The sequence below is a fragment of the Lissotriton helveticus genome, chromosome 1_1 (genome assembly GCF_964261635.1).
Source record: "Lissotriton helveticus chromosome 1_1, aLisHel1.1, whole genome shotgun sequence".
Lineage (NCBI taxonomy): Eukaryota > Metazoa > Chordata > Amphibia > Caudata > Salamandridae > Lissotriton > Lissotriton helveticus.
The window spans coordinates 260,404,638-260,421,430 of NC_136057.1; the positions used below are offsets into that span (position 1 = coordinate 260,404,638).

At 44.6% G+C, this 16,793-nt stretch overlaps 1 protein-coding gene across 1 annotated transcript in view; it reads right to left on the reverse strand.

Moving 5' to 3' along the window:
- The window catches only part of LOC144769208 (echinoidin-like), a 141,789-nt gene that overhangs the window by 57,884 nt on the left and 67,112 nt on the right, over positions 1-16,793 (reverse strand). Inside the window, exons 4-5 of the mRNA XM_078653236.1 lie at positions 4,729-4,869; positions 315-432 (exon numbers count right to left, since the gene is read on the reverse strand). Coding sequence (XP_078509362.1) covers positions 315-432; positions 4,729-4,869 — 259 coding nt within the window. The remainder of the gene's footprint in view (positions 1-314; positions 433-4,728; positions 4,870-16,793) is intronic.

The following is a 16,793-nucleotide window of genomic DNA, read 5'->3' on the forward strand; positions in this document are numbered from 1 at the left end:
GGAGAATAGTTTACAGTAAACAATTAACAGCATGTAACCGATATGCAAACAAAAGGAAATAAGGATTCCTTGATGAATAATGTTTCTATTATAAAACAGACATACTATCCAACATTGGGTAGCAAATAAACCCGTACACATGCAATGTTCAGCATATAGCCATAGAGATATTTCAGCAGCAACAAAGTATTTGGAGTTTAGAAGGGAGGTTTATACGTGAGGTTGTTTGGTCAACTTTAAGCAAATGTAGTGCTCCTTCTGTAGCTGTGAAGGCAAAAACGAAAGAATGACTAGTTTCATGAAAATCTACTCACCATTTTGGACGGTCCCAATACCAACACAGTCTTCATCGTTTTTATAGTTGTTAGGCTCGCCAACACCAAATAGCTTAACATTCATTTTAGATCCATCAGTAAACATGAAATTCCCTTCCTTTAAAAAAAAATAACAAATGAATGTGATGAATAAACCACAAGTCTTAGATTAACATAGTATCAGTTAAAATACATTAGCTTAGAAAAAAAGAAAATGCTACTGGAATCTAGCTATACCTGCCTGGACCCTAAGTGTGAAACCGGTGCTGGGTTGCATATGTTACTGTTCAGGGGGGACTCGGCCTGGCAATATATGCTGGACCATTTTCATTAGAGGAGGGTCAAGAATGATTTGATTATGGGTGGGTCAAACTGAGTTGGCATGGTAAGCAAAAAACACTGGATTGGGATGTGGCCTGAGTGATTACCGTTGCCTGAGATTAATTCAAACAATCCATTCATCATCTTGTTTTTGAGTGTATGAAGGGTGCATACACAGTGACAGATGGTGGCAAAATATGCTCAGCAAAGAATATAGCAGAGCAACTTAAACGCATCAAGTGAACTGAAACTTTATTCACAATGTTTCCATCGCAAAAAAGTCACACAGTAAAATTGATCAAAACATAATGCATTAGAGCTAAAACAGTGTATCCAAAGTTTCATACATATACGTTCATATGTTCAAAGTTAAATGCTCTCAATCAAACTAAGCAAATAAGAACCTACAATTGCTAAAGGATTGTATCCAAAAGCAGCAAAATCAGTAAGCATGTAAAATTCATCACAAAGATTAACAGGACAAAGGGATCATATCAAAACATATCATACCAAAGGAATAATGATGGACGCATTTAAATGCTCTAATTTAGTTAACTCATATCTGATTCCATTTTAAAAAAATATATTTTTTTTTAAGGTATGAGTAGATCTGATAGCGTCGGGACGGTGTGTGCATGCCCCTCACATTCCACGTACATATTTTAACAGTAGACATTGCAGATCATCAACAAAGCTCCCTTTCCGGCCCTCCCGCTACCCTCCATAGGACCTCACAGTTCTCAACGAGAAAATGTTCCCTTCAATACACCTCGGAAGTGCATCCACGTCTACCACCACTTCATTGGGATAGGGGAGGGGGGGTAAGAAACATGGCTAATGAAACGATGTGCCATTGAACGTGATATACATGTAGAATACCAAAAGGTCGGTTGCCAAACGTGCCTCCGTCCATACTCTCAAGGAGAGCAACAAAGTCTAAATCTAAGGGGGTTGTTGTGCAATAGGCACTATAACTGTAGTCTTAAGTCAACAAGGTCCGTTGTGTGAAGGCCCCTTGCCTTCCCGGGACATGCATACCAGTCTAAACCATACTTTGAAAGGCAGGGAACTATTCGCACATGCATTGAACATCATACATTACGTGTGCCAATCGATTGGCCGCCAGGTGAGTCTTCTCAGGTCTCGCGTGCCGGTCACACACGGGCTTCTGTTCTGTCCATGAGTTGTGTGTCCATTGTAAAGGCATTCGCTGTGCTACTGTTCTTCTAGGTGCAGTCGGGCTCAAGGATGCCACTTGTTGCGGTGTGCGTCTCATGCGCCCGTGGCTCCGTGCCCACAGCAGTACTCCTCAGCAGGTGCTCCAGGGGTAGCATAACCTAAGGTTCAATTAGTTAATGTAATTCGCCGTCTGAGGCGTGACGTCTGGTCGCTCCTCTGAGGCCTGGGAGTCCGGTACGCCATAGATGGCTTCATCGTCACTAGGAAGGACCGGTGGACTGCCGCCCGTCGCTTCACTCTGCATAGGTGATCGGCTGAGTTCCATCACCAGGCGAAGAGTGTCCTGCTTCTCTTGTTGTGTGGCGTCTGCCGGGGGAGGTGTACCTTCCGCTCCCCGTGCACCGCTCTGTGTTCTCTTACGGGGTCTGCGTCTCCGCCGGCCGCCCTCGGTTCGGCGTTGAGTAGTGGTGTCAGTGGCACCTCTGGGGGTCGTGTCCGTGCCACTGTCCAGCCATGCCTCCACCTCATCTGGGTCAGTAAAGAAGTGTGTTTTTTCCTTAGCCACAACTCTCAATTTCGTGGGAAACAGCAGTGAGTATGGCAGGCCGAGTTGCCTCAGACGTCTTTTCACCGCTAGGAAAGAGTGTCTTTGCCTCTGCACTTGCACAGTGTAATCCGGGAAGAACATTACTGTCATGTTCTCGATCCGTACATCTTGTAGTTAGCGTGTTTCGCGCAGGATGGAGTCTCTGTCTCTGTAGTTCAGTATGCGGAGCAGCATGGGTCTGGGGTTGGAGCCTGTTTGCAAGGGTCTCGTAGGAACTCGGTGGGCGCGTTCCACCACAAAGTTCGGTGATAGTGACCCCTCTGGTAGTATGTCCTGCAGCCACCGTTCCATGTGTTCCTCTGGATTTCTTCCTTCCCATTTTTCCGGAACCCCAACTAGTCGCACGTTATTTCTTCGTGCCCTGCCTTCCACCCTATTTAGGAGGTCCTGCATCTGTTTATTCGATTGGCTGACTTGGGGCTGGAGTTCCTTCATGTCGCTCTCCAGGGACGTGGTGCGGCCCGCCAGTTTTTTATGGTCTGCTCTCAGGTGTGTGAGGTCTATTACCACACTATCAATTTTGGTGGCCAGGGAGGTGCGAGTGAGCTGGATGGACTCCTCCAGTCTTTCCATGGCGGCCAGCATAGTGTCCAGTTTGGCCGCTGTTGGATCCGGATCAGCGTTCTTCCCAGTCTTGTCCATTTTGCCCTTAGAGTTCGTGCCCCCGGTCCGGGTTCTGGGTCCGTTGGACATTAGCGCCCTTGGTGCGCACTCAACCACAGCAGCGGGAGCAGCGACGGCGCGGCCACCAGATGGCGGGCCGAGGCGTAGATTTGTAGTACTGTGGGTTCCGGGGTGGTAACAAATTGCTTGTAGACAGCTAGTATTCAGAGGCACCGTTGGCTTTCTCCTCGGCCTCCGGGGGAAGTCCGGCAAGTCGTGGTGTCAGCTAGGCCGCAGTGTCGTCGCGTGTGTGCTGCGATGCTTTGGTGCCCTCTCTCTGGGGGGGTATGAACGTGCCGTCCGGCTTAGCAGCCTTCTGCTCGCTCCTCGGGTGTTTCCTCGCCGTACGGCGCAGCCCGCAATGGGGGCACTACACTCCTCGCACCCCTGGTTCTGTCCCCGCGTGCGTGGGGCTTTTCAGTGGCTCGGGAGTCCCCCAGCCGCGGGCTTCCGCGCGTTCTCTCCGCACATCAGCGGCAGTTGGACGATCTATCCCTGGCTGCCATCGCCGGTGCCCGCACACAGCCCGTGCCCTAGGCCACAGCCGCCACCTGCTTCCCCAGTCCCCGCCGCTCACCTCTGCCTACCTCGGGCGTCTTGGCGCGGGCTCCGTAGTTGGGGATCCGACACGGGGCCCCCGCGATTACCGGCTTCAAGCCTCCGGCCGCAGCGTGCCGCTCCGCCACACCTCGCTCCCGCCTGCAGTGTTCCGGCGGGCGCGCCGAGCTCTCCTGCTGCCACTTCGTTGCTTCCTTCTTCTCGGGTGCGTGCGCCAAGCCGGGCAGTGCGCAGGAACCGTCACCCCCAGATGTTCAGGATTGGGCCCGGGGCATGCCTCATGTGCGTCTGGGTGGCTCCGTCAGCTCCGTTAGTGCTCGTCGCAGGCCGCATTCCTGGGCCTACCTCTCCAGCTGGGACCTCGGGCTGTCCTATGCACGTGCCGGATCTGGAGTCGATGCACACGGCTGCTGCTCCGCGAGAACCGCGGTGCGGTTTGGCTTCACCGATTATTCCCAAAATTGGCAGGAACAGTCATGAAGTCTTGCAGCGGCGCCTGTGGTTTTCGGTCAGCTGCAAGTGGTACTTGAATGGATAATTGCGCCGGGAAGGGGAGCTTGTAGCGGAGCTCTACCGAAAGGTGTCCATTGTAGTTGCGTGCTTGGCCACGCCCCCCCAACTCATATCTGATTCCATAGACCAACTGGGCCTACACAATACCCTCTTCAAGCCAATTCAGTTATTTTCTACGGAGCACGGCTGCTCAAAGAAAAGAGGTCATTACATAATACACTGTGGGTTCTAAGAGGCATTGTAAAAAGTGTAATGCATGCTTACTGTGCAGTTCACCCCTACTGCATAAGAAAGGAACTAAAATCCGGTGCCTCTGCTGCTTATAAAACTGGCAAAAGAACATAATAAGCTTGTTAGATTGATGGGAGACTCCATCACATGGACAACATGAAAGATTAATATAAGAATAGGATTGAGGTTTAACGCATAATTTGTAATACGTGGACATTTTTTTATGTTTCGGAATTGCATCTCAGCCTGTAATCAGGGCACAAGTGTAAATTAGGTCAAAAAGTAGAGATGGAAAATATATCAGAAATGCATACTGTTTGACTCTGGCTAGCAGTCACTCACCTGAAATGAGTCATGTGCACCGATCCAGTAAGATGCCCCGTTAGGCGGGTTGTTAGGTTTACCCATCAAAGTATACACAAAATCATTTTCCTCATTGGAATGAATAGAGGCTAGGTGAGAATTGATGGCAAGGCATGCTGTCTTAAATAGAAAATAAACAATGTTTTATTATTGTATTACTTTGTTTCTTGTTAGTTTCATTGAGTATGAGCGAGACCCCAGATAATGTAATAATGACTTACAAAGATCAGTAAAAATGACAATACTAATGTGTCATTTGAAGTATTTATCTATCTAGCTATCTATGTATCTCTAGATAGATAGATAGATAGATAGATAGATAGATAGATAGATAGATAGATAGATGGATGGATGGATGGATAGATAGATAGATAGATAGATAGATAGATAGATAGATAGATAGATAGATAGATAGATAGATAGATAGATAGATAGATAGATAGATAGATAGATAGATAGATAGATAGATAGATAGATAGATAGATAGATAGATAGATAGATAGATAGATAGATAGATAGATAGATAGATAGATAGATAGATAGATAGATAGATAGATAGATAGATAGATAGGTAGATAGATAGATAAATGGGTAGTTAGATAGATAGACACAATTATACTACTATAACTTGAACCCTATCATGCATTTTGCATGAGCTTGTATATTACATCACACATACATTACTCTGGACTTTTTAAATAGCATCATTATTAACATTATTGTCATCTTACCATAATTACTTTAAAGAACAACAATATTTGCTAATTGTCTCAAAGTTTTGCTGTTGTTGTCACCAATAATAGAACATTTGCTATTTGCTATTCATACATATAATATGATTATTAATAAACCATTTGTTGGGAGAGAAAAATCCCCTGCATGGTAAGCGACATGCAGCTTCCTCGGACTGCCCAAGCAGCAGATATATCTGCATCCTTGGTACCAGTTTTTAGTAATGGGTCAACATAGATTCTGTGCTATGACCTAAGATTGTCTCAAAGATTGCATTGTTACACCGAGAGGGGCACACAAAGCATTACTCTAGAAATGGTATAGGGCTACTGCCCTTATAAAGAGTTAAGTAGCACAAGCTCAGTGGTGGTAGTATGCAAAGTTAGGTCTGGCGTTAGCCTACACATTTTGATTTTACTAAAATGATGTACATAATATACTTACATATAGGGGCTTACATCCAGCCCTAATCATCCATTGGTAAATTGTTGCATCATTCACATTTATCTTCTGGCCACTACAGTAAACAGCATTGGGCAAGGGGTCTGCAAACTTCAACCATTGTCTACCTTTACAGTGAGTGAAAGCATTCTGCTCTTTCCCAAGCAGCCTACCCACAGCCTACCCACAGACAATGTAGCCACATTTAGTTCATTGGCTACTGTGTTGGTTGACTAGGGTATGAGTCCTGGTCAAGCAACAGAACCAATCACGTGCAGGGTGAACCACAAAGAATCACTAAATTAACCTGTGCTCAACCCTGGGTAGCATGACCCAAGAAGCTGTCAGGCTTAACGTAGAGGCAATCTGTACACAGCACACAAACAGTGATAAAGTGAAAACACAACACGAGAAAATCCAACACCTATTGAGAAAATTCAAGTACATTTGAATACATTATTTAGCACCAGAACAGGAAAAATCCAATCAGTATGTAACACTGTGCAGCTCGTGTGTAGGTGCATGGGGGAGCTGCAATGTAGGCATGTTTGTTTGTGGTATACTATATAGAGGCCTGTGGGTTCCATATTGGAAGGCCAGTGTCTTGGAAAGGCATGTGAAAGTTTAGGAGCAATCCCAGACAGACTTGTGGATTGCCTGCATTCCTGAGGGCTGAGTTGGTCGCACATATTGGAAGAAAGTAACATCAGTCACTTCAAAAATGTTCTTTCATTCTGATGAGGTCACTGGTCAGTGGGGCCAGGGCATATCTCAGGTAGGAGATATAATGGATACAGGAGTCATAAAGAGCAAGGTTGAAGGCCTTTGTAACATTTTGTTTGGCACGGCAGTGATGCTGATACCTGGGTGGTATACAATAGTCACGCCTAAGGCCTGTGTTGAGGGTCTATCATGCTTGAAGTCATGCCTGTATGACAGACATACTGCTTCCTGGATAATGGACAGGACAGAGGACTGGGCACTGTAAAGTGGGCAACCCCCACAACATGAACTTCAAATGCTAAGACAATAAATCATATCTGTATCTGGAAACGGATTATGAAATGAAGAGTTTGAGCCTCCCAAAATTGTCAAATGAGAGTTGTACATCAAAGCTTGGGAAGCTCAACACAACATCTGCCTGTTGTGACCAGGACTGAGCTCAGTAGCTACACTGGGAGAAAAATTACATGGGCAGTTTTTCCTTTAAAAGGGCATATACAACATCTTTTATAAGGTCCCTGTTTACAGTTACCTGCCCCCTCTCCCTTAGTACAAATGAGGTATATTATCTTTAAAATTGCCCTGACCACCAAAGTCGAGTTTGCACACAATTTACTTTTAAAGACAGTCTGCAATTCCTGGCTGCCTCTAAAATAACAGCAGGCACACAGCAGTGTACACACGCAAGTGCAGGAAATCTGCTGGGCCTCTAAACTTCCATGCCCTATCATATACTAGGGACTCATCGGTCTGCAAATAACAATGGTGAAAGGCAGGACTGCTATTAAAAGGACAAAAGGCACACAGCAGCGCAAACATGCAATGTACCCCCCTGACTCTATTATCGACTAGTGAATTATAGGGTCTGTCATTGCCAATTGTAAGTGTACCCAATTACATGTACCTTTTTACACATAACGCTGACCCTGGGCCTGGTTAGCAAAGCACAAGGTTCAGTCAGTTGCCACCAGTATCCTTTAGCAAAAAATGGGGGTGACCAGGGCAAAAGGATGACTTTCTAGCAAGGCCTCATTGGGATTATGAAATGTGCTGAAACATTCTGATTCTTTTTACTTACTCTGGAAGATTTCTATCTAAAAGTATGTGGAAAATAATAAATTACTGGGGAATAGGACACAAAATACAGGTTTCCCCAGTAAATTCCTATTTTTCTGAGGACCTTCACGGTTCAATTTGTAATGGGAGGGATGTTCCCCACCCTCGGAGCTTAACTTCTCGGTTTAACCTGGGACTTTCCTGGAGCGCACATCCTGGGGTTGGAAAAACCCTGCCATTTGCCTGGCCACTCATATTGAGGGCCTTAGTTTTTACTGTTGTTAAATCCCTTTTAATAAAGTGTTTTCCTGTGTTTTATTGCCTTTTGTTCTAGTTTTCACTTTTATTTCAAAGGATTAACAGGATAATTTCCTTATGATTGTCTTTCAGAACGATATACATTTATTTTTCATTTTGTAAATATTTTGCCTCAATAAGTCAATATGGATAGCTAATACTTGCTTTAAATACAGTCTTGATTTTTCTTTGAACTAACGAAATACACACTTTTTAAGTATTGTTCCAGCAGAACATTTTCTTTAGCTGTGCTCTTTATCTTATCATTTTTTTGCTTAAATTTCTTTAGAAGGACTTTTTTATATCCTATTTCAGTTAATTTGTTCTTGTCACATTCACTCTGCACAATGCAGTAAATATTTGAGGAACATTATTTTTATTACATATGCTATAATGTAAGAAGGTATTGTATTGCAACTCCTTTAATACCCCAGGGTTTTTCATTTTTGACTACCTGGTTTTTACTGTGAGTGAGTATCACTACCTAAATTTCACTCACTGTAAATTTATGGTGATTAGACAGAGCGTGCTAAATGCCATTGTTTTCTTTTTAAGGCAAGGCTGATATTGCGCAACTACGGTACTGATATACATGAGCACACACACGTCTGCAAAACTGTCAGTGTGTGCACATGAGGCTACCACCTTGAGCAGCCAGGTATCTGCAAACAAGTAGGTAGTCGCAGATGAGAGACGATCCAGGAAGTTAGCAATATGGGGATGAGCATGCGTTCTGAATGTGAAAATAGCCCTGACATTCCACATGCACACCTTATGGCACATTAGGATTTATCCTTTTCCTAGCTGAGCTCATAATCAGATTCAAGGAATTTGTTCCTCCTACAGGACCAAATTATTGACTCTCTAGCTGTGGGATAACAGGCCTGCCTACACAATAGAGGAATTAGCACTGCTTGTCAAAGCTCGTAGGAAAGGAAGGGGTGGGGAGGAAACCTGCATCTCTTAAGTACCTTGTCACACTGAAAATTGGATGGAACTGCACAAGCTGAGTGTAACAACACATAGGGGTCAGACCTCTGGCACCATAAAGTGAGAGGCTTGTTTTTGAGGTTTTGGAAATAAGGGATCTTCCACATTTCCACAGACAACTTGAAAACACCATATTTGATTTCCCCAGAATGCTTAGTGGGAGGGTTGGCCCAAAGGTGGAGTGATGATATGGTATCCAGGGTTTGCCAGAGATGCCTGGCCTCTAGAATGTGAGCAACTCTCACTAAGGTTGTCTTGAGAAGACTCTTGGTTGTTAGTGAGATATGGGGATTCATTGGATGGCCCTTTTCTCTGTCTCCAATAGAGTCAGACAAGGACATTTTCCGCGACAGATACTTCAATTTTTGTGAGGTATAGGGGAGGCGGAGGGAAGGGAGGGTTTGTTTTATTAGAGGTTGAAATGCGCAGGCCGTGTGTCTGTTTAACCATATTTCTGCACAAAGCTGACCCTGCTATTTCTACCTCAGATCCGGATGGCTGATACAGACCCTGCACACCCTTCCGGGCAACTCTGAGAATTATCATGCATTGTCTCTGGAGTCCTAGATAAGATCAACCATGGATCAGTGCTTAAACAGGCTAAAGGATTACAAGCTGACATTCCCCTTCTACAGGAAAAGCACTTCCTGGGTCCAAGGACCCGTGTTTGGCTATATTTGGGAACACACAAATATTTTGTTGCTGGTTTGTGAGGGGATCACCTGGTGCACCTGTCCTTATCCACCGCAGGGTCTTCTGTAGATCCATCAGAACATGGGCGGACACCCAGGGCAGATATGTATTTGTAGCAGGTACATAATATGGCATAATATGTTCATTGGCAGTGTCTTTGCCCCCCCCACCACTTGGGCAAAACTTTATGGACCACATCCTTTGCCTGTGGGGTGAATGCCCATACAGTCTGGCTGTAATTGGAAGTGATTGAAAGGATGTCATGTCCCCGGAGGTGGATAGTTGGGGCACAGAGAGACTGAGGTCTCTTTTAGCTGCATTGGGTTGGGTGGATGCTTGTAGAGCCTATCATCCCACTGATGCTGACTACATATATTATTCTATGGTCCATGGTTCCCACATAGACCGCCTGCTGGTGCCTGCTGACCTCATACATCGTGTCTGATATTGACATTCTTACTGGTATGCAGCACCCTCCCTTTAGATGGCAGCTCTCTCCTTGGCACATGAGAAACCAGTCTTACAGGGTGCATTTATATTGTACTATAATGTTATACTTTTCACTTAATACTTAACACTTAGACTGTTTCTTCTAAGATAGTACTGTGGGAGGCCATGAAGCCCACGCTTAGAGGTGTTGATATACGTTTTTGTGTCAGCGAGCATAGGTGCAGGTCTGAGGAGCTGTCTCAATTTGAAATACATTTGTTGGGCCTTGGGTAGCATGGTCATGGTGAGGGTGGTGGAATGGTGCCAGCAACAATTTTGTCTGACCCAACAAAATACCAACAGGATGAGGCCAAGCGCACCTGGCAGGCCTCTCAGAGCTGCATATACCAATGGGGTGATAAATCAAGCAGAATGCTCTACAAGCTATGTCATGTGTCCTGTTTGGTATCCTTGGTGCCAGTTATTCATGAGAGGAAGGGTGGACTGTAGTTGAGCCCCAGTTAGGCGGCTCAGAACTTCGCTGAGTATTATAAAGACATATATGCCTAAAAAGAGATTTTGACCACAGATCAAATAGCAGTCTTTATTGAAGACATGCCCCTTAAATCTGTGTCCGTGTTCGCCAGCATGCAGCTGTATAAGCTGCTTACAGAAGAGACACTAACCACGGCTCTGGTGGGATTCCAGCCTGGGAAAGCCCCTGGACATAATGGATTTCCCAGAAAATTCCTCTAAACCCATATGAAGTAATTGGGGGAATATCTGCTGGGGACCTTCCATGCCCTAATAAGGAGATGGGACTTCCCCCGGATTGGAGACACTCCAAAATCACATGTTCTTCAAGCTGAGGCGTCCACCGGTCGCTCATTATTCATATTTCCCAATCTCTCTCAATAACATCAAGGTCAAACTTCTCTCTGAGGCCCTGGGTAATTGATGGATGGCGCACATGCCTGACCTAGTTCATTTGCTGGAGATAATCAATCATATTATGCTGCCTACCACTTGCAGATTCTTAACAACAGGTGGCATAGTCGCCGAGATGACTCAGCCCATGCCAGGGAGAAGTTGGTGATGGTGATACCTCCATGTAAAACCTGCTATATAGTGGGAGAGATATAGGTCCCCCAAGACCCCCTCCCCCAGGTAACTAGAGTAGTGGTGCAGGCATGGAGACAATCCCTTCGCAAAATGGGCTGGTGGGGGCACCTGACACGAAAGACGCCACTGGGGCGGGACACCCACCTCCCATGTGTAGCTAAGTTGAGGGATTTCTAGAGGTTGGATCATATTGGCATCTCTTCACTGGGCGACGTTCATCATACTTAAATCATCCCAGGAGCTCTAATATGAATAAATGATGCATCACAGCCAATTTTACAAATACTTGCAGCTTTCTTATACTAGCTACCAGTATCTGTGCGACCTTTCAGACCTCCCAGAAATCAGCCTGCTAGAGGAAAGCTCCTAACGGGTGATAACATTTCCAAAATATATCAGTCCCTGGCGGCTAACAGCTCCAGTATACTGCTTGCCCTCTGAGTTATGCGGCAAGCCAACATTGATAACAAAGACAAAGATGATTAGACAGAGACCTTGGAGTCCCATCGTAGAGTGGCGATATCTTTCTGCCTGAAACGTATACATTTCAAATATTTACATAGAGCATACTATACGAAAAGTGACCTGTGGCGCATGAGTCTCATTGGATCTTTCACACGCCTACATTGTGAAGCTGGGGAATGCACATTTATGCTTGCTGGGTGGAGCTGCAGCGCATTGACACACTTCTGGAAGTGGGTGGCGTCCCATTTAGGTAAGGTTCTTGCATGAGCCATTCCATTTGTCCCAAAACCACATCTCCTCCACAACAGTGATGGAATAGGTGACAATCTTTATAAATGCCATAAATTATTTCTTCTGCTCACACCAAAGAAAAGGGAAATCAATTAACAGTGGAAGACCTGTGCACCACCGTCTCTGGGGTCATGGAAGTGCAGGCTAGACATCCGTAGGTGGCTGGAAATAGCAGCATTTCAAGCTGGGGTTTGCCCCCAGAAACATCAGAAGACTTGGCAGAGGTGAGCAGATTATCCATCCTTGTTCTTGGATCTGGTACACACAGCCTAACTACAATTAGATGCTGAAATCAGGACACCATGACCAATATGTACAGGGGAATGTGATAAGATCCAGAACTGCAACTGAATAAGATTTTAGACACTGCATTGGGTTTGGAGGGAATTGCTGGGGGCTTTCTGTGCATATGTTTGGGTTTTACATGTTTTGGGTGTCTCATCCTGCAGAGTCCTATGTATGTACATGGCCCATCTGGGTCCTTTTGCTGTAAAAAAAACCTTAACATTTGTTTTGGAAAAAAAGAAGAGGGACACAAGCACCACCAATGGTATGTACTTGTGTTGTGAGGGACTGTGTTTCCCTGCAATATTTTAACAATACCAACCCTATCTCTCCGAGGCAATTAGATCCCTGACCTCAATAAAGGTGACACTTGTGCTCTTTGGCTCTGAAATGCAATGGCCCCTTCTATTTATTTCTTTGACTGCTATGGCAGTCTGGGTAATATAAAAGAAATTAGACACATGTAGAATTTTGGTAAACCTGACAGCCTGAGGGTGGTCTTCCCTCAACTTTTGCCTTCCTCCCTCTCTTTCTATGACTTTGTTTATGCTGGTTTTAGCACACTTTACTAGTACTAAACAGTGTTCAAGTGATTGTGCTGTCTCCCCATAACATGGTAATATTAAATCATCTATAATTGTCATGTTTAATGTACATATAAGTCCCTAGTAAAGTGCACTAAATGTGCCCTTGACCTGTAACTAGTGGACCTGTAGCACTGATTGTGCCAACTAAATACGTAGCCCCTTAACCATGTCATAGGCCGGCCATTGCAGAGCCTGTATGTGCAATTTATTGCCACTTCAACTTGTCATTGAAAGTTACTTACCTGCCTTCTAACTACCCTTTTTTACACCTATGTCAATCCTAAGGGAGGCAGTAGGGAGCTCTTAGGGCAGGGGGCTGTGAAAGTAAAAGGTAGGACATGTACTCCTCTGTTTTACATGTCCTGGTAGGGATCAACAGCTCAATTAGTTTTCTCTATTGTGAGGTCTACTTCTCTCATAGGAAAACTTTGGAAATTCCTTAACACACTTTTAAGCTATATTTCAAGATCAGAAAGGATTACCTGCATTATGTTTTATGTCTTCAGAATTGCAAGGATAAACCCTCTTTGCTGGAGAAGTTAGATTTAATATTACTCTTTTAGAAATGCGGATTTTAGAAAGTGTACATTTCTCTGCTTGCTCCTAGCAGTGTGTTCCATATAGCCTCCTTCCAATACACATCTGGGTTGGGTGATAGCTACACTCTGTTGATTTTCCTCTAGACAGCCACAAACACAGGAAGGATACGTATCTCTGAGAATCTAGCAACATACATTTGCCGTCTCATGGCTCTTCCTGGGCAGGTAGAAGGGCTGCCCCTTACATTTCAATAGGTAGTGGAACAACCCCACATAAAGGGGTGGTTACCCTCCAATGATAGTTTGGAGCCAAGGCTGGGAAGAAAAGAGAATGTGAATTTCATGGAGCCCTCTTCAAAGTCAACCCCACTTCAAAGGCACAATTGGGTATAAGTTATGGATCTCTGACCCTACCAAAGTAGTACACTTCATACCCTGTGACTACTCTGCCAGCAAGATGAACCACTGTGATTCTAAAGGACTGCCACTCTGCAGGATCTGCTGTTTGCTGACCTTTTACTTTGTTGTGTTGCCCTGTTGCTGCCACTCTCTCTCTGCTTGGGTGAGAAGAACTGGACATGCATCACTTGAACCCACCGTGACCCCGGGGGGTTGCTGGCTTGCCTCCTGTTGCTTGAGACTCAGGGACACAAAAGACTTAGAACACTCCTTTTCCAAACCTTGGTCTCATCTGCTGGTGAGTCTGCCCGGCCAAGAGGTGCCAATCCAGTCCTGGACCCTTGGACTTGCCCCAAGGGGCTCGCTGCAGTGTTATCAATGTTTTATCTGCAGCCGAAAGAATGAGGTCAGCCCATCACTCCCGGAGTCGCTGCATCACCACTTAAACTCACCATAATCCAGGACAGGTGCTTCACTCAGGGGCCTTGTCGCATCGCCGAAGCTGCATCTGGGATCTCTGATGCATTGCTTGGCTGCAGCCAACCTCTGTTCACGCATACCTATTATCAAAGTACTTTTGTTCAGTGGGCCTAAGTGGGTGCCTGTATCCAGCCCTACTTCCCTACCTCCTTCGTTCTCAAACTATTTATTTATTTTAAACGTTTTATATAGTGCTAGCTTACCTGTGGGTATCAGAGCGCTTTATATACACACAGTAAAGACAGAAAAAAATTGCATTACATAGTAGGAAGGCGGGAAGGAAGCAAAACAGAGATAAAAATACAACATGAAAAATAGGTGCAGGGGAGGGAGAGAAAACAAACGAAGGTGGCTAACACTGTCCGGTCACCAACTATCCTTGAATGTCTAGAGAGAGAGGAGTCAACTCGGATATTGAAGTCTTGGTTCATTGACGTTGGACGGGAAAGTATTTGTTGAGGAGATGGAATTTTAGGTCCCTTTTGAAACAGGAGAAGGAGGGGCTGCATCTGAGGACTTTAGGGAGAGCGTTCCACATCCTGGGAGTATTGCCAGAAAATGATCGGTACTGAGTGGTTTTCTGTTTCGGAGGGATAAGAATGAGTGAGTTGGAGCGTCTCAGAGTATTGGATTTTCCTGCTTTTCCCAGTTTGTTGTTTAGGCAGTTGGGGGATGGAGAGTGAAGGATTTTGTGTGTGATGCAGGCCAGTTTGTAAATACACATCCAATCCATGGGAAGCCAGTTGAGGGAGTTGAGATATGTTCAAATCTTTTTACCCCAGATATGAGTCAAGCGGCCATGTTCAGCACTGCCCTTAGCTGGGCTAGGTGAGCTTTTGGAGTCCCTGTTAGGATGGCATCCCGTAGTCGATTTTTGAGAGAACTAGGAATTGAACTATTGTCTTGAGGTCATCATGGGGAAGAAAAGGTTTCAATTTCTTGAGGTGTTCTAGTGAGAAAAGCGCATCTTTTGCAGAGTTTTTGATATGGACCTCCATTGAAAAGTTCCTGTCAAGGGTAATGCCTAGAGACTTAACTGAGTAGCATAGGACGAGGGGAAAGTTTAGGGCATCCAGATTCTTGAGCCACTCTTGGATTGAACTGTGGTTACTTTTTGGAGAGAATAGAATTAATTCAATTTTATCTGGGTTGAGCTTTAAGTGGTTAGGTTTGAACCAAGTTTGGATCTCGGTTAGAGTGACATTGAGGTGTCGGATGTCGCTGGGTGATTTGATTTTGTAATATTTTTTGGTGTCCTCTGCGTAAAGGTGGTAATTCACTCCTGCATTTTTCAAGATGATTATGAGGGGCTCCATGAAGAGATTGAAGAGGGAAGGGGAGAGAATTGAGCTGTATGGGACCCCAAATGTGACTTTTGTTGGCTTCGAGTGACAGTTATTGATTTTAATTTGTTACGAGCGGTGCTGAAGGAAGGCGGTGAACCATTTCAGTACTGTGCCATTAATGCCGGAGAATCTCCTCTAGGTCTCCAGAAGAGCTGGATGATTTACTGTGTCGAATGCCGCAGATAGGTCAATAAGGATGAGTAGACAGGCTTCATCTTCATCTAAAGCCCTGTGAATATCGTCAGCGATGTTGAGCATAACTGTTTCAGTGCTACAGCCTGTCCTGCATCCTGATTGAAAGTTGTCGAGGAGGTTGAACACATCAATGTGTTTGTTGAGTTGGTGGAGAACGCATTTCTCCAATGTTTTTGCAAGGACAGACATAGACAGTATAGAAAACTATACTTTTGACTCACTCCCGGTCCTGAACGACCAGTTAACCCTTTAAGCGCTATTTGCCTGTAAACCGTTACTTTGACATTTATTGCTTCAAAATTAATATTTCACCCGCCATGTATTTGATTTTCTTTTTTATTGGGTTGTATTATTTATGAAGTCATACTTTATTTTTCTAAGCTGTTGTGGCTTCTTTTTGTCGTGTTTTCACTGTTTTACTGTTTAAGTGGTGCACACATACTTTACACATTGCCTCTTAAGTTAGGCCTGACTGCTCTGTCTAAGCTACCCAAGGCTGAGCACAGGATAATTTAGGTTGTGTAGTGACTAATCCTGACTAGTATTGGGGCTCCTGTTTGAACAGGGTGCATACTCTGTCATCCAGAAAACTAATTTCTAACAAATGTAATACTTCATTTAACACATTGAAAAAAACAAAGTTCACTATTATAATGAATACTACTGCATACCGGTACTGTTCGCAGTGATTTTAGTGGTCCTGTAATGTTACCTTATAGCAAGTGACTGGTATTACTTATGTGGTGACACCATAAAACTCAGTGGGCCCGATTCACAGAACTAACTTAAGACAAAATCCTAAACTTACTACCATTTTGGAATTCACAGAAGGCACTTACTCATTTTGGTATTCACAGAAGACACTTACTCATTTCGGTATTCACAGAAGTTAAGACTCCTAACTTTAGGACTCCTAAATGCCTTCTGTGAATACCGAAAGTCTTAAAGTTAGGATTTTTCTCAGTTTGGTAGTA